Here is an 18,812-nt window from a genome sequence, read left to right on the forward strand (position 1 = left end):
TAGGGAAAAAAGAAGAGCAAAAGTGGTAAATGAACTCTGGACTGATATCAGTCCTGAGCATAACAACTGAAAGGCTGTTACAAGACTCATTTGAAGCAAGTAATGTGAGCAGCACCAGTCAAAAAGGTTAAAAACAAAACCATGCTAGCTAGATAAGAGAAAAAGAGAGATTTTGATTGCAGTTGAGTGAGATAAAGGTGCTGGTTTAAAAGACTTCTGTAAGCTCCCTGGCTTTGTTCTGCATGTTCTGCATGGCATTTTGACTAAGAAATTAGGACAAAATTACAGATGTTTACAAAATAGTGAACTGGGAGATCTGAAAATGTAATTTGCAGGTGTTTCTAAAGCAAGGATCATTTTTGATGTTGTAATATTAAATTATTTCTTTCATTTATCTGAAAGAAAACATAAAATCATTTCTCATAAAGCTTGACTAACTACAGTTTGGGAACTCATGAATAATAAAGGGGTGGTTTACTGTAACGAAGTGATGTGCATTGCTCAGTGATGTAGATGTAAGGGGGCAGCATACTTTTCAGCATGGATAATGGAACATCTCCACTGTGAAAAGGCAGGTTTGTACTTAAAGGGGAGTCTTATCTGGGAATCAGTGTCACTGAAAAAACATCCATGCCTTCTTCTAGACAAACAGCTGCCTGTAATTTCTGACAGCAAAAATGGGGCCAAAATTGGACTAACACCACTGCCTATAAAGAGTGGAAACCTCAGTTGTAAGTACAGGGAGCCTTTACTTTTGCTTCCTCAACAGGTGGATAGTTGCTGCTGGAATTATATATCCTGCTTTAAAACTACTCAAGAAACATTTACGAATTGGGAAGGATGCAGAGAAGATCCATAAGTATGATGAACTCTGGAAAACACTCTCCATCCAAAGAGTCAGATTTAAGGAGCTGAATGTATTTAGTTGTGCAAAAGGATGGTTAAGAAGTAACTTTATTCTTGCTTAGGACTACCTATAGAAAGAACAGAAATGAAACAGTACAAATGCATCGCAAAGGAGAGGTATATGTTCCTCATGGCAATGTAAGTTAGCCTTTGGAACCCTTTAATGAGAAGTGGGATGTAAATAAGTAAAGTTTGGAAACATCTGACCCCTTCCCCTACAACTGTCTAAAATAGCAATGAATGGAGAGAAGACTTAGGGAAAAGCAGGCTATATAACCACAGCAGTTTATTCTTGCCGTGTCTGTGAAACTCAGTGATATGTGTCAGTCATCACAAATCACCTATCAACTTCTCCAAAACCTCATTTTTTCTCAATTTTTGCTGCTATTTTTAATTGATGTAATAGCAGATTTTTGGCCAGTGCAATACAAAAGGACACCAGGAGAGTTACTTGTGAAGTTCACATCTATGGGCCAGGTGCTGTAGTTTGCACTGCTAACAGTTTGTCTGGTGGGGGAACTGCTTATTTTGGCAGTTCAGCACAAATGAGACCATTCCTTCAGCAGAAACCGGTGGTAAGTGAGGCTCAAATGCTTAGATTTTATTTCAGAGGCCCTTTTCTATGCTAGCTGTCCTTACAAAAAGCCTATGTGGGCACATTAAGCAACAGGACATGGGTGTTTTTAAGCCCCAAGGTTTGGTTCAGCATGACTCGTTTTCAGCAATATTTAAATGCTGCAATGCTATCGAGCAAGTGGATAACAACAATTTTAAAGGGGAAGAAAATCTCGGAAACATCAGATAAAGCCAGAAAACATTGCTAAGTGACACTACCTGTTGTTCTTTGCCATTTTGTCTTCTAATCACTTGCCAAATTCTGCACCTTTTACTACTGTGAGTGCTCATGTTGACATTAGCAGGAATTTCCCCAGGAGGAAGGCAAGAAGTCACCTCCACAACAAACCACCCATTCCAGCATTTCTGAACTTCTTGAAACCTTTGGCCATAAGCCACACCTGCTCTACCTGGTTCTGGTACATTCATGGTACATTCTGGTACATTCTGGTACATACCTGGTACATTCATGGCTGTCAATGGAGCTGACAGCACATGACACAATTCCTGTGTAGATCTCACCAAAATTAGGAGAGAACACACTCTCTTCTCTTATTTGAGCAAAGACAAGGTTTGACAGTTCCAGAATTTGGTGTACAAGGGAAATGTCAAGATGCTTCACCCCTGTTTAAAGTACTGACTGATTGCTACTTTCTCCTTTGGCAGCAGAAGGCAAAGTTAAAATAGTCAGTGCACAATGGCTATGATGAGACTCCTCTACATCCAGCGGTAGCTCCCACTACACTCTTCCTCCTTTTTTACAAATACCCCTTTCAACAGCACTGACTCTGAAATTGATGGTTTGGTGACTAAATCACTATAGTAGGACTTGGAAAACTATGCTTTAATTTCCAGCTCCAGAGCGATCACAGGTATGTTAATTAATCTCTGGTGTCTTAATTTATTCCCTGTAAAAGAGGATGATAACACTCATCTGCTCTGCTCTAGCTGGTGCATCATTTTGGGCAGATACTCCCAGAAGATGATCTTGAAATATGCAGCGGCTACTGTGAAAGAACTCAGATCCCAAACGGAGTTGCTTGCATAGCGTAGGATTCGTAGTGTGACAAGAAGAATTTATGAACTAGACAAGTTGTTTAATCATGGATAGCAGCTGAATGACACAGTAGTCATACATTTGATAGTCCCTTCATTGCAGCTCTCTGGTGAGGGTGATATAAGCATTTATTTTTTACAGACTGCAAAACTTATTATTAAAAACCAGCTCGCTAACACTCCATAAACCTGCAACGATAGAAAATTGATGCTTGCCTATATAAACACATTAATTTTCATTGATTGCCAAATGATTTGTTCAATTGCCCAGGACTCAGGACAACTAAGATTCCTCATCTGTAAGGATAAAATTATGTTTATATAATTGAATATATACTCTGCGTACAGAAACTGTGGAGAAAATTCTGGAATTTTGTATGTCTTTGATCTGTCAGGAGAAACAGCTTTTTCTTTTTCACAGGTGTTATGGGCTTGCAGAAAGCAACTTCATTTTCAACTGGCTAAAACCTGAATGGAAATTGTTATTTTGGCTAATGTCTGTCTCATGCAGAGAATTATAAAGGGAAAAACACAGGTTACAAAAAGACCAGTATGTGCCACATCTAACCACTTAAATACTCTGCTGGTACACGGAAAAATAAAATTCCTCTTAAAATTCCTTCTATTCCTTTTTCCAATTACTAAAGCCTATGTTTCTGCACACATTTGTTTGTGTGTTTGGGTTTCATATTTATAAAAATGAGTCACAGCATATGAAGCAATTACATGATCAACACTTCCCAAAAGGTGAAAAAGTAAGTCACATGGCCTCATGTACTTACATAAAATATTACTTGTAATTCCTTTTGGGTAAATGAATATCCTGTACTCTTTAAAGTCCAGGGAATTGTGTAAAACATACAGTGGTCTGAAAAGCTCATCTTACCATTGCTGGTAGTTGACCTTGACTTGGTAATCAAATTCTAGCTCAACAGAGAGGAGAAGGAATGGGTTTGTCTTAAGACCAAGGTTGTGGATACTTGAAAGTGTGCTCAGAGAGGCAGATTTACCTTAGGTCTTCCTTCAGGAGATTTTTTAGCCTGGGTAGAGTAACCCAACCACTTCCTAGCACAGCTTCACCATGCTGGTGTGTGTGTTTTGCTGAACTGATACCCAGCACTCTGCTAACAGAAGCTGAGCAGATACTGCAAAACTAGGACCAAAAAAAATACATGAGAGCAGCCCTGGTGAAGACACTCTTATTCCTGGAATGGGAGAGTAGGAAGAGAATTAGGGCAGGGTGCTTTGGACCCCTGCACTTCCCTGTGTTGATGGACTGTGGTGGAGTTGAAGCACTGAGCTTTAGTAAGAGATTTTCAGAACTGCATTCTCCTGTATGAATTGTGAGTTACCTTTATGGATCTTCTGTTTAGGGCTGGTTTTGATTAATCTTTCATGAGTGTTTTTCCTAGTTTTCTGCCAACGCATCTGGGACAGCGTCATATGTACATCAGCCAAGGTTTCTGCTCTCCTTACTGAGCTAATCAGCCTCAGGAGATCTGACTCAAAGTTGGGCTCCATGAATCTGGGGCAGAACATCATTTTAAAATGGAAATAATGGTTAGAAGAGACTTCTAGAGCTGTCTTATGCTTTCAAGGTCCAAAAATGTGATTCAAATGCTTAATAATAAAGGTTAATAATTAATCCCTAATAACTGAGAAATTTAGAGGACCTTCTGGAGGACACAGCTAAGTTTAAGTCTCAGGCTCAGTGCTGTATAAATAAATAAAGCACAGATTTCCAACAAAAAAACCTGACTTTCTCCTTTGTTCAGATAGAAACAATGCCTCATCAAATTTTCTTTTCTTGCCCCAGAACGTTCACATTTCCATTGGAACATGAGTTCTTCTTTTTGATCCCTGAGACTCTTCTGAAACCTTATCACTGGTGTCTTCAGCAGCACACCTTACCCTCTTTCCATACTCATTAGATGTTCTTTCTAGGAAGTGTGCCTTCTGCTGAGAGTAAGAAATGTAAACATCCTCCTACACAGACACTTGGAATGGCCAAGGAATTCCTGTTTTCACAGTACTTTCATAAATCATGCTGTTCTCATGACTCTTAAAACACCTCTGCTTAATTTTATCTCCACAATAACACTTGTGATGATGAACTGTACTTCTCATATCCCTGATTCCTGCAGCATCTCCAGCTAATATATCTGTTCTTAAGGCATGGGACAGACACATGTTTCCATTCTTTAATGAAAGTTGAAAAATGGCCCTTGATTTTTAGCATAAAAACATTGGAGATGCAGTTTTATGGCTACAACAAAGCCAGCTCTATGCTGGAGAGAAGTGACTGCTCAGGAAGCTTTATCTTAACTGTTTCTCCCTAACTTTTGTCATAAGTTTGTGCAATTTCAAGAGCATTTTGAATGTTTATTTGACATTAAAGAGACACAACTATTATTTCATCCTGGCATCCAGTGATACGAATTGTGGGAATGGTTCAAAGCTGTGCCAGAGGAGGTTCAGACTGGACATCAAGAAGCATTTCTTTCCCAAGAGGGTGGTCAAACACTGCAACAGGCTTCCCAGAGAGGTAGGTGATGTCCCAAGCCCATCAGTGTTTAAGAGGCTGTTGAACAATGTCTTAGTAACATGTTTTAACTTTTGATCAGCCCTGAATTGGTCAGACAGTTGGACAGGATGATCACTGTAGGTCCCTTTCAGCTGAATAGTCCATTCTATTCTATTCTATTCTATTCTATTCTATTCTATTCTATTCTATTCTATTCTACTCTATTCTATTCTCACGAATTGATGAAAGTTGGCACTTGCTATTCTTTACAAACCATATTTAAAGGTCATTAGAATAACTTTTTATGTGAAACAAAATCAGCTAATTCAATGGCACTCTTACCCACTGCAACATTAGGAACTTTATGAAATCTAAAAGAGCAGAAACCCCAATAAAGCAACAAATTTAAAACAGTGTCCTTCTAAAGCTTAGAATTGAAAATCCAAAATATATGTGAACATACTCAGGAGAAAGTCCTATATACTGCACATCTCACACTTTGTCTGTACAGTTGCACTTACAGTGCAACACTACAGATAGCTTGAGAAATGGTGCAATTTATTTATAGGAAATACTAGGAAATTCTTTACAGTGTTTTACCTGCTGTGCATTTATTCTTAAAATGAAACAAAGAATTGTGCTCTGTATTTTCTTCTGGCTTCCCAGAACTAATCTTTGTAGCTGTTTGAGTCTTTAATTTTACAGTTTTTTGTATGTCTCCATCACTACCAAGTGACCTGAATTTTCTTTTCAGCCTACCACTGAAACGTGTGGTATCCAACACAGATCACACATTTGGAAAAATCCAACACAGTTCACACATTTGGAAAACAAGGTTATACCTAACTGAGTGTATGGATTGAGAACAGATAAGAAAATATATGGCTTCAGAGTATATCTGTCAAAGTTCTAACAAATGTCAAGGATTTAAAAGCACTCCACATTTAGTAACTAGCAAAAGCAATAGTGGGAGCTGGTTGTGGGAGAAAATTGCACATGAAAAGAGGAAAACGCTGTAATCTTGTACTAAGCAGAAAATTAGTTTTGTCCTCCTGTTATTCTAGTAGGCTGGCAAAACAGACTAATTTATTTTGTTTATGCAAACGATGTTTGATTATGCAAATAATAAACAGAAGCCTATTTTTGTAGGCATAAAATCATTTTATACTGCTCAAATGATTTGCACATTAACCCCAACAGCAGCAACCGTACCACCATTGTGCTACTGCCCTACTTAACTCTTCAGAACACAGAAGTTCTGATGCACATTTTCATGGTGAATTCTAAATTTTGAATTTTATTCTTTGAGGGACAAAATTTCCTTTGCCAAGACAGACATTTCTGAAGCTAACCTGTCTGAAAAAGGACTTTACTCATATATAGTATCTTTTAGTGAAGATAAATATTAAACAAGAAAGGTGATTTGCATTTCCCCAGTGGGCTACTGACAAAAATTATATTGGGTCCTCACTTTCTCTGGCTGGGAGTATCATGTTAGAGCTTCTATGACCACCAGGCATCTTGTACTCATTGCAGGCTTCTAAATTAACAAAAACTGCACAAAACAGTTCAGTTCTGCTTAGCTCTGTAAAATGAGTATCTTGCTAAGAAAGCATTTGAAGAAACACAGATAATGTTTCCCTCTGGTACATCATCTAGGAACACTTGCTATTGTGGCAAACCCAGCTAAACAAACTATGTCCTCTTGACAGTCTCAAGGAGGTGAGATTCTACTCATGCACTTCTGTGTCAGGATCATCTCTGCGTCAAACTAATGTTCTCAGAAAACTTTCCATGGCATTTCTTTCTATTATTAGAGCACTTTTTAATCACTATTAAAGTGACTAATACAAAATTCTAATCTGAAAAAGAATGGAAAACACTGTTGATCATGAGGAGTTAAAAACAAAGCTAAGGGAGTTTTGACTGTAATGTGTTATGATCTTGAACTTGTTCTCTTGCTCTTGTCTAATGAAGATCTCATATGATACATTTTTCTGACTCTTTGTGGGCAAGGGTTATGTTTGCCTTCTTGACTTGTGCGTATCTTGCTGGAACAACTGCTTCTCACCGTTACCTCTGAGCTATCTTTGCTTCCGAGCCCATTATGCCCTCCTCAGAGCAACAGCCCTTTGCAGTTCTCGGATACGTGGTTCCCACTCTGCATGCACTGTGCAAAAACAGCAGCTTCCATTTTCCCAGCTTATAAAATTTCATTTTAAAATAGGAGGTTCCAGTGTAGGAAGGGTGTGTGCTGCCTTGTATGTAACTATCAGAGAGAGATAAGATAGAATAGAGATAAGAAGAATATGCCTCACAACCTGGTAAATAAGGGAAACCAAACGCATGCCAAACTGAACGCTGTGTTTCCAGGGAAAGGGATGAACGGGCTCCTTTTCATCAATCTTTCTTCCTTACAAAAAGGGAAGGGCGGGAGAGACTCTGCCTTGACATTGGGTCCTGCAGGCTTCAGCCAAGAGGTGGCGTTAAGGTGCAGTGCAACGTTCCCTTACCAAACCCCCATTTATTCCTCAAAACCTGTTTCAGCGCTCGTGTGCCCGACATCCAGAGACACACGGAGTCGTTAGGGAAATGAAAAATACACTGTGGAATAGCAAGGAATTCAAAAGGCCAGTGGCCTGAGTTTAGATTGGAAAGGTAAAGCAGTCTATGCCTCCAACAACATTGGTTGAAGTAAGTGCATCAGTGAGTCCCACACTTTGCAGGTTAGCTTGTATTTGTGTGAACAAGAACTAAGTGCTGGATACAGCTGTTAAGTTAGATACTAGATTAGATACTAAATACTATTATCTTAACCCTGATAATGCATATTTTCAGCACATATATGCCTTTTCAGAACACCTCCATCATGGAAGAAGACAAGTGCTTCCAAACCAAACAAATGGAGGCAGACCTATTTTGAAAACAAACCAAAATGAAACTACTCACATTTAACACTGGTATGCAAACTCTTTGGTGCAGATGAATCAACAGCAGCTGTATTAACAAAAAGTAGGTTCAGTCCAATGAAACACTGACATCACAAATAATCATAGCAAAAAGGGTAGAGATGAAACTGATAATCCTGAAGTGTTGAATTCCCTATTGGAATATAGTACCGACTGCATAATACTAGCATTGTTAATAATACAGATCTACTGACCACTAAATCCTCATTTTTCCCTATTGATGAACAGCATTTTCTGCTATTATCTTTGTCCATGGTCAGTTCTCAAAATCTGGTATAGGTTAAATGCTCTGAAATTAGTTGAGTTAAACCAAGTACAAGTACAACTGCAATGAGACTGTTTGAGGATTTGACCCCTTGTCTCTCTCTACATAAAAGCATAAGGTAAGTGCTTCAGTATCAAATGTGGATGTGATTTTTGTGGCTTTCACCCATGTATACTTAGGTATAGAAGTTAGGGCCAGTTCGGCTATATTTATTAAACTTCATTTTAATTTACGATTTAAGAAAAGCTGTACTAATTTTGTACTGGCATTTACTGCTACCCAGAAAGTTTATATGGATGAGTAGTACAGCTGCTATCAGAGAGGGGAAACTGCCAACTGATGCTCCAAGATGGTGGTTCAAGATGTCCTGAGGTTCAAGGTCATCAGTTTTTCATTGTCTTCCTAGCAAAAGGAGCTATTTCATTACACAATTACCAACAGTTTTGCACACCACGTTTTCTGTTATTTGGTCATTTGGTTTTCATTGTAAAACATTAAATGGAGTAAGCTTCGAGGAATCAAGCATTCCTCAGCCTTCATTAAGTCCTGTGTCCATACAGGAGAAGTTAAGGATGGTAACGGAGCACTATGTCAAATTGCATATCCCTGGATGTAACTGAGGTATATGAGGAAATGCTATTTTTGATTGTGGAGGGAAAAGCAATCTTCTAGAAGCTCAATATTCCAGTCACACTTGAAGGACACTGACTTCATTTCCATCTTTGGTGGTTATTGCCAAATGTCAAAGCAAATTGTAGTTTGTACAAGTGCTCCAAAGTTTTGGACATGTGGGGCTGGCCACTGTCTGGAGTGAGGCCAAACAGGTTGTAGTTTAAAAAGAGGGTGTATTTCAAAAAAGATTGGAGAATATTTGGAAGGATACTGGAGAAGGCCTTTGGTCAACCCTGACCAGATTTTTCAGAGGCACAAAATTCTATAATCTGTAAATCTGTATGGAACCGGTGGCAAATCAGCACTTCACAGCATCAGGTAAGTACAGAAGAGACCCTTGATATCCTTGAAATATTGCTGGTTTTGATATGTGTGCAAAAGTTAGCTCTACAAGGAAAACCTGTGTGAATGACAAAGCACTATAATAAGTAAAATAAGTATTTTAAGATTAAAGGCTCCAAATCTGACTTTTGAGGACTGTAAGTTCAGATTGTGAAACACATAAGAATTAGAAATTTTGGCCACTGGAAATTTTGACTAGCACCTACTGTGAAAATATCTTTCCAGATTGACTGATTTCTGCTGAATTCTCCTGCAGAGGAGCAGGACTGACATTTGAAAAAAACAATTGAAACCTGCTTGGGAACAAAGCACTTGGCTCCTTTTATACTAAGAATATCTGATGTGTATTTTCTTCTGAGCTGTAAGAAAGTAATTGACAAAAAGACTGCAAAACACCTCTGTTACTTTCCTTTTATTTTTTGATCTTCACTCCCTCATTTAGACTTCACCAGCTGAGAATAAAATTTCAATTATATATGGCAGTGTTTGCTGCTCTTAATTAGTCCTGATGCTTCTGTATATTTATAAGCAAAGTTCTAGGATGTGAATTCTACAGTTCCTAGAGTTCACTGTTTCTGTGACATTAGCCATGAAAAAGCAAAAGTCACTTAAGTACGAAAGTACACAGCAGCAATCCAGCCTCCAGCTCCCAATATGAGTGGGATGGTCATGGACTGTAGCATGGTGGAGGTCATGAAACCTTCAAAGAGTTATTCTGACACCACAATGAAAAGATGCACTGTATTTGAGCAAGGTAGTTTAAGATAAAGCATTTGGCACTGTAAATTAACAAAAGGATTTGTCTCCTGGCAAAAAAAACCACAGTAGCAGTCTCATCTATTGTCAATAGCTCTGTTATTATAAAGCTCACTGCATGTAATCAGGGAATTTTTTGGTCAGAAAGCCTTTGGAGCCCAAGGGCTGGAAGTCTTGCAGGAAAAAAAATTACAACTATGGCCATTAAACTCCACCTGTTTCATCTGTACCTGAAGCCCCTGTAAGTTTACACAGCTCCAGACAATTGACAGAGGACATTTTTTTCTAATTCCAAATTTTTTTTTTCTAGTGGTTTTGTGGCTATTTGCAGGAGGGACAGCATTTGAAGAGCCCTCAGGAACATGACTATATGTGGTTAGTGGAACTTCCCTGAAGGATACTTAGGACTGATACTGTAACTTTCTAGACATCAAAAGCTGTAATCCTGTTGTTATTCTTCAGTGGTGTCTCCCAATTAAACAAATACCTGCCCTACTTCTCATTTTACCTTTCCTGTTAGTCAACTGCCATATACACCTAAACAGAATTTACGAGTAAAATAACACAGGGGAATTAGATAATATTCCTCTTCCTAACATGAACTTGTCATTTCATGGAACAGTTTCACTCCATAGACTATACATCTTTCAACAGTCGGAATTTTCCCAAGCTTCTCCCAAGACAAGGTTACAGTTCCAATTGAGTGTTCTACATATCTCTTAGGGCACATCATTTTATGCCTCACTTTTAAATCCTCCTACTGCTGTTGAGTAAGTGACAGCGAGAGGGAGGAAAGAAAGGGGAAGAAACTCAGCAGCCAGCCAAAAATAGGGACAACCAACATACCCTCAACTCTGATTTCACCTTTTACCTACATAGATATTCTCATAATTAAAGACTGTACACACCTTCGACAGACATCAATTTCTTGAAATGAGCAACCATGTGGTCTTGAATGATGTACTGGTTGGAAAGCTTGCAGGAAGGTCCAGGAGAAAAAGCTGTGGAAGCAAAAAAACTGAGTTTACTCAGTGGGACAAGCAATGTCTCAGGTAATAATAGTTCTAAAAATACTGTAATATTTATCCTCTCCTGCTTGCAATAACATCAAGTCACTATTCATTCTTTTATTTCAAAAAGTAAGAATAGCAGAGAATGTAAAATGAACAAGTGGTAGATTATTCCCAGTTTTCATGTTTTTGAGTACGTGAGAAATATGGCTTGCAATAAGTAATGCATGAGCCCTTGATACTGTTGAACTCTGGAGAATAACAGACAATCTCACTGTTCAATGTCTGATAAAATAAAAAGCATTTGCCTTCTGAAAGATTTAATACTATAGAGTATTAAATAGTAGAGAGCATTAATACAATTATTAATGCTAATAGTGTTATTAGATAATATTACAAAGTACTGAGAAATGCATATTAATGTCTCACCTCTTGGTGATACCAGACCTAACTCGAGCACTCTGTAGTTAGGTAAATGGACTGGATACAAAGACAGAAGAAGGGCTGGAAAAGGAACCAGATCATGGAACTGAATTGTGTTAAACACAGACTGACCATGACACCCCTCTGAATCTCTAATTCACCAGACTTCTCAGATTCAGAAAAATTTGTCTCTGTATCTAAGTTCATTAACCCAGAAAAAAAAGTTAAGAAATAGATAAGCATTCACTTATTGTAAATTTTTAACCTGGCAGTGTGGCTGAAAGAGATAATTTTCTTTCAATTTGCTTCCAAAAAAAATATTATTTCTTTCTCAAACACTCTCAATTCCTAACTGACAGGATGTGTAGATGGAAAGTTACTAGCACATAATACAAAGAATCAACAGAATACTGGAGATCAGAAACCTAATGTGCCTTTGGCTTTCCATCCACAGACCCAGAATGACCCTTTCACTGAGATAATCAGCCCATCCAACCCTATCCAGATTTGGTTTTCTGAGCCAACAAAATAAATTATGGTTTCATTGTTCACGTCCCCAATGTACAATTTAAGCGAATAACTTTGTTTCATAGCTTTAATTGTGTTTTGAAAGAGTAGGAGACCTTGGGTTGGGAGTCTGGGAATCAATCCTTCTAATCTCAGTTTGGCTGCATCCTTGCTGTGTTGCTTTTTCTTATCTCTTGCCTACCAAGTGAGCCAATGCTACAAACAGGTTTCACTACAAAGGAGCTTGACTATATTCAGTTGATTGTGTCATCTTTTGAACACACACCATAAGAAAGAGCAGGACAGAACACCTGATGTTGGATTTGTTGCTTCACTTAGTATTATTCACTAAGGTGTTCCTGCAAGTGGTTTTAAGCTTGCCAGAAGGGCACTGACATGAAGACTTGATTTCAACAGCTGGTCCAGGAGCAGCAGCACATCCCAACATGATGTGCTGCAGAGAGGTACTGTTGCTTCAGCTCCAGGGCCATCCATTCTGATTGTGCATGGAACACATAGGCACAGCCAGAGTGCTTCCACCAGGACACAAGCAGGTGCAGAGACATCAGTGGAAATAATGACTCCATGTTTGCTATGAAGCAGTGGAGAACTTGGTGCAACATTCTGAGCAAACTGTATTTACCTCTTGTCTCAAACTGAGCATGAGTAGTACAAGTAAAAATGGAATCTGATACATGAAGCAGATAAATACAAAGATGACAAACTTTCTAATCATGAGCCTATACATGTCCAATTTTATTCAGGGAAACCACACACGGGTGTCAATGCCATAACAAAGAAATAAAATAGTTAGAAACAGTACTGTACTGTTTCAAAGCTTTTATGTGTTTGAGACCAGTCATTGTTCATTCCAAAACTTGTAAATGTTGGGGTCTCCCCTCCCCGCCGTGTAGCCCTGGCAGAGGGGCCCTGAGGGCACAGACACGGGGTTTCCCTGTCCCTGCTCAGCCTCGTTCCCATTGGTTGGTTTGTGTTCCCTGCGCGGGCAGAAGGACCCTGAGCCCGGACTGTGAGGGTTCCTCGGCAGAGCCCCGGCCATGCGGCTGGAGAAATAAACATCTCTCAGAAACAGCTATCAAGAATCTGTCCATATATATTTCCTTCCCACGGGACTCCTGGTTTGATATGCGTGTTACAGTATCCGCACCGTAAGATGTAAAAATAATTTCTTTTTCATTAATTTTGCCAGTTGTGCTGTAACCTCCTGCTGGCAAAAGCAACTGGAACAAGCTCTCCAGTAATACCCAGCACCATCCCTATCTGCTTTCAAGTGGGGTGTCTCTCCTGAGCTCAAGGAATGGCAAAGCCCTAAATCACAGCAGCTAGATGCTCTTGTCAGTAAGGGAAAGAAAATAGTATTTTGGTAAATGCCCCAAATCTTTCCCTGATTGGCAGTGACAAGCTGATTTCAATATATGCAGTGAAAAAGACAGCATGGCAGAAGAACGAAGTGATAATCTAAAAAATATCCAGAGATTAAAAAGGGATGGAAAATCCATTTATAAAAAGAACATTCTTCTCAAAATGAATAACTGCCCCAAATTTGAAATGCTAAAGATATACAAGGCACTAGTAGATTAATCTAATTTTTGTCTTTCATAAAATCTAACTCTATGCTGTGTCCAGAAAATTACTGACATTGTGCAATAAGCAACATTGTGGTTATTCCTATGTAAGGAAAGGAAAAAAAAAAATTCCTTTCTTTGCCAGAGACTTTCTGCTGAACTTTGGCAAGTTATTTTGTGTTTTTGTGTCTCAATCTCTCTGAATAGAGGACATGAAAAAGCACATCCCTCTCTCAAAGAAAAGGCTTTAAGGATAAAAACAAATGAAATGGGGAGACTTAGGGGGTGTTCAACTAAGTATTTCCCACGATTACAGAGGGCGATCTTATTTGAGCTCACTGGAAAGTTTACACTTGCAAACAATTTTTTCTTATGTTTTCTTTGAGTAACTTCAAATTGAGGGAAATAGGAAAAAGAAATCTTCTGGGAATTTTAAGTAGCCCTGTTAAGAATCTCTGTTGATGGTGCAAACACACGTCAAGTCAAATTGAAACAGCCCTTTTGAGTGCTGTAAAGACAGGCAATGTTCTTAAGCCCATTTTTGAACAGAATCCAAGTTCTGTATTTTCTGCTGCCTTACACAGATCTCATTTGCTGCAACATTCAGCAAATTGCTTGTTCCAAGTTTTCAACATTTGAGAGTTTCAACATTTTCTATATATGAGCACAGATCTATGTAAAGAAAATTGCCTGCTTTTGAAAAGTTTTCCAAACTCTGAGGACTATTGTACTTCCAATATATTTTCATCTTGTTTCTACACACGAGGAAAGATCTCCAGGAAACCAAGACCCAAGAACGAGTAATAAAGAACAGTGACAACTCTCTCAACAATGACTCTTTTTTATTTCCAACTTTGTAACGATTTCCCTAGAAATTTATTATAGTCCTGAATGTGTACTTGTGTGATGACTAATTTACCTAGTTTCCACTGATTGAATTGCAAGAGATTACCTCTGCAGATCGTGTCTGGAGAATATATCATGTCTAGAGGTATAATGTCATACCATAAATCCAGTCATAGCAGTGTTAAAGTTTGACTGATACACAATGACAGTGATAAAACATGTCTTTTCCATGTAGCTGAAAACCAAAAATATGCTTTTGAAAACCACAAGAGGTGACTTAGCTTCTCACCAGACTGCTGATTCAAAGCCACTACTTTTTGCTGCTTACTGGGGTAAAAGTCTGTTCTCAGTAACATGTCAATTATTTTACTTTAATATAACTGCAGAGCTGCTATACTGAAAAGAGTTTATACCATTGCTGACTGATAATTCCTACAAGTGGGAATAGGGACTTGGAGAAGGTGCAAGGTGCAGTGGAACAGCATTTCTGAGAAGGGAAGTTTAAGGCAGAACAGCTTTCCAGCAGTTCTTCTACAGGTGCTTGGTGAAGATCCTGAACAGGAAATCTGTTTGTCTAAATTGAGAAGGTGAGATTTTTGTAATAGAAGGTATTAGAAGGACTTATCCTTCTAAGAAGGGCTTACTTTACATTGTCGCGATAATAAAATACGTATTTTTAATAGTGTCATAATATTTAAGCTGTTATTCCAAAATTGGAGCACTTAGTCACTTTTCAAGTAATAATTCGAATACTTACAGCTGCTTTTGAGACTCATGTGTCCTCTGAAAGGTCCCATCAAGGAGAAGGTAGGCACCATGGCTATCAGGGAGCCTGCAGGCTAGGGAAGGGAAATGTATTGATTGTGTATTAGTGGAAGCATTAAGAATTATGTTTATCTTTCTACAAGTTCTATAGGTATTACAGAAGAGTCATGTCCTGGCCAGAATGCCACACTACAACTGATACAGGTATGGAAAGGTTGGCACTTTGGAGTTTCCTTTCCCTGCCAGATTATTTCTGTTTGGTTCAATCCCTCTCAGTTTATAGGGCCCTTTAGACCAGATACTTTGAGAGAAAAATTCTCTGTTACAACAGCATTAAAAGGGCAATTTTCTACAGGCCACAAAAATGAGCCATGGCATTGTGCAAAGGTCACATATTTTGCAATCTGAAAGATCATCTCTGCTAAATATCTTCAAGGCAAAAGAAGGAGCAGCTCAGTCTGTTACTGTGCTGTATGTGCCCAAGGGAAGCAGCGGGGGAAAAAGCACAGCGCTGAAGATTTTCTGAAGATACTCTACAAAACAGTATAGGCTCACCTCATAGAAGCCAGACCTAGAAAAACCAGACCCAATACAGCAAAGAAAGCAAACAAGCCCCTGCTTATTTTGAATTAAGGGCAGGTTGCAAGAAGACAAATTCTAAATACACAGAATTCCTCCTATTTTATGAAGAAATGTCCCACTGCTGACAGATGAATTTATTTCAGACAAGTAACAGGGTAAATTTTACAGCTAACAGGTAAAATTCAACAGGTGGAAGAGCCAAGTCTCAATTTCCAAAGGCACTTAAATTCACAGGAGTCAGACTGACAAAAATTCATAGGAAATCCAGAAGATTTCAGTCCCTACCTGTCCAGTGGTACGGTTTTCAACACAATCATATTCCTAAGTCCCACTAAAAAGAAAAAGCTGGTAACTTAATTTGCAAGTCTGATCATGGAGGCTAAACATCAGTCCTCATTTTTAACTTACTTTTATCTAAGTGAAACTGTTTGTCTATATGCAAAAGTTCCAGCAATAATTATAACTGTAATTTAAATAGACTTTTGTCAGTTTAAACACTGATTTTGATTGATCTTAGACCTACTCCTGGTTAATGTGAAGCAAGCCAGTAGCACTACAATGTGCATACATAATCTTCTCCACCAGATAAATCCTATCACTTTAAACCCACCCATAAAATTCCATGCTTCTTAAGCAGATAAGTCAACTGGCACACAAGCTCAGTAGCTTTGTACTCCAAAGGGTTGTCTGGCAGCAGAAGTTGTCGACTTGTGAACTTGGATTTGCCTGATTTGATTTGACAGTTGTGAAGGAAATATCTCCTTAGAGATGATCCTGAATGTCAAAGAACATACGAAGTGCCATCAGAACTGGAAAAATCAATACAATTCTTTCTTTGGTTTCAAGGCAATGTTGTAATTTGGGGGAGGAATCAGGAGTGTCTGTCCCTTAAACAATGAAACCTTTTCTTTTGTTGTCATACACATATTTCAGAATAATTTTTGGTTTCAAAGGCACGGCTGCAAGTTCACAAACCATGTGTTTATACCTTTAACCAAAATCTAAGGGCAAAGACTTTGGTCAGGTTTTGGATCTTCATTTGATGACACCTGAAAAAGAGACTGTTTCTTTCAGAGAGTGCACATTCAACTGGTTCTGAAATTCAGGCCTCACACCGGGAGCTTAGTTTTTGGCAAAATCACCTGTCTGGAATGGCTCTCTTAAAGATAAAAGGATGCAGGTAACAGAGAGCGTTAAGCAGTGTTCTGAGAAAACAAAGGCTGGAAAGATTATGAACAGAGTTTTTTGGTGGGTTTTTTTTGGTATCAGATTCTCTGCCATCTTAGACATAAAATAAAAATGTTATGAAATAAATGGGAGCAGAGTAAACTTTATTGCTTTTCCTCTGTGCTCATATTTCTAATTGTCATGGGTCCCTAAGTTAATAAAATCATCAAAAGGTCAGCTTTTTTTTGTCTTTTGAAAACATCCTTTGGTAGTCACAACAGGATATGGGCAAAGGAAGTCACTGCTCTCAAATCCAAGGTAACACATCAAAATATTTGGTTATTTTTTAAATGCTATTTATTTAGTTGTATTCCTTAAGCATTTTTAGTCGTGTTTTGGAAAATAGTGGAACGTAATCATGGCTTCATATGTACTGGCTAAAGATTTAAAAATAAATTAGTCTAGCTCCATCTCGTATATTACTACTAATAATTTTGATTCTTTATTTTGAAATATAAATTATCCTTTGCTTCTTTTTTATTCAATGTCAAACATCTTTAAAAGGCGTGAAAAATAGAAGGATATTGTATTGAAAAGAGGTCTTAACCATGTGCAACTTTAGGACAGAGTAATTCTCTGTCTTCTTGTGTCCAATCCTACCACTTTAGCTCAACAATTACTCTACGATTATTTGAAGTAGAAAAACATCAGTGGGAAACTGCTCTGAGTGAGGACAGATAAAATGGAAGAAGCATGTATCAAAAAGTGTAACTGTTTGGCAAAAGTACTTTTAATTTAATAAGTGCGTGCTACGTGTAACACATGACGCAGGCACTAAACAGTTGTTGTGATGGAACATAGTCACAAGAATGGCAGATCTTTAATTAACCAGTCCCTTGCAGGAGCTTTTACAGCAGTTGACTCATGCCAGAATGTTACTGCTGTTGTTTGAACTCTGGTGACTTCCTGAAGTCTCAATCAGATCACTGTCCCAGGCTCTGTACAAATAGTCAGGCACTCCTTAACAGACCCAAGAAGTTTATAACTGAAGCTTGCAAACCAGATAAACCGCAGTTAGGGGGAAAAAAATATTGTCTTTGTTCTGGAGGCTGAAAAAGCTGGCTTTGTTCATTGTAACGAGATGAAAAGATTTAACAGCAAAGAAATGCAACTTGATTTTCTGAGTATCAGACCTGTGAATAAACCTCAAGACATCTACTTTGAACTTCATTGAAATACGCAGAATTTTCATTCTGATGAGAAGAAACACTGCATAGTTTTTGTAGCTGCAGTCATGTTTGGCTTAGGGAGCCCTACAAACTCCTAGGAATGGTGTGTTTCCCCATAAAAAGCCACAAAAAAGAAAACTATTTGGGCAAGAAGTATTTTGAAAATGAATCAGATGATAGTTCAGGTTCTGAGGATTCATTGGGGTGGTCCAATACCATGCATGAGGGCAGAGCATAGGCAAGATGATGCCCCTGGCAACATCCTCCAGTCAGCTGCAAGATCAGGCCCTGAATGATGAACACCCTTTTCCAGAGCAAAGTGCCTCATAGTGAAACAAGGGAACTGTCTGGTAGAGTTTCTGAATGTGAAAGGTTCAGTCTCTTAAAAGCAGTTATTTGTCAATGTTCCTTACAAGTTAAATTCCTGTGGGCTTTACACACAGCCTTTGTAAAACCATGCCTTAGCACTATCTTTAAAATGATTCAGCACCTAATCAAATGCTATTATTTCTGCCTTTTCTTAGAATGCAAAAAATAGTCCACAGTATTTGAAAAAATGGTGTTACGTTTTGTGAAACTTTGAGCCATAGAA

General features: G+C 38.4%; 1 protein-coding gene across 1 annotated transcript in view; it reads right to left on the minus strand.

Annotated features, from left to right (window-relative positions):
• LOC108445530 (spermatogenesis-associated protein 7 homolog) overlaps window positions 1-15,651 on the minus strand; it is a 37,595-nt gene extending 21,944 nt beyond the window's left edge. Inside the window, 3 exon segments of the mRNA XM_017729600.1 lie at window positions 8,051-8,098; window positions 11,014-11,106; window positions 15,235-15,651. Coding sequence (XP_017585089.1) covers window positions 8,051-8,098; window positions 11,014-11,106; window positions 15,235-15,295 — 202 coding nt within the window. The 5' untranslated portion in view covers window positions 15,296-15,651.
• Between the last annotated feature and the right edge of the window lie 3,161 nt (window positions 15,652-18,812).

This window comes from Corvus brachyrhynchos, unplaced genomic scaffold (assembly GCF_000691975.1).
Source record: "Corvus brachyrhynchos isolate BGI_N302 unplaced genomic scaffold, ASM69197v1 scaffold101, whole genome shotgun sequence".
Classification (NCBI taxonomy): Eukaryota; Metazoa; Chordata; class Aves; order Passeriformes; family Corvidae; genus Corvus; species Corvus brachyrhynchos.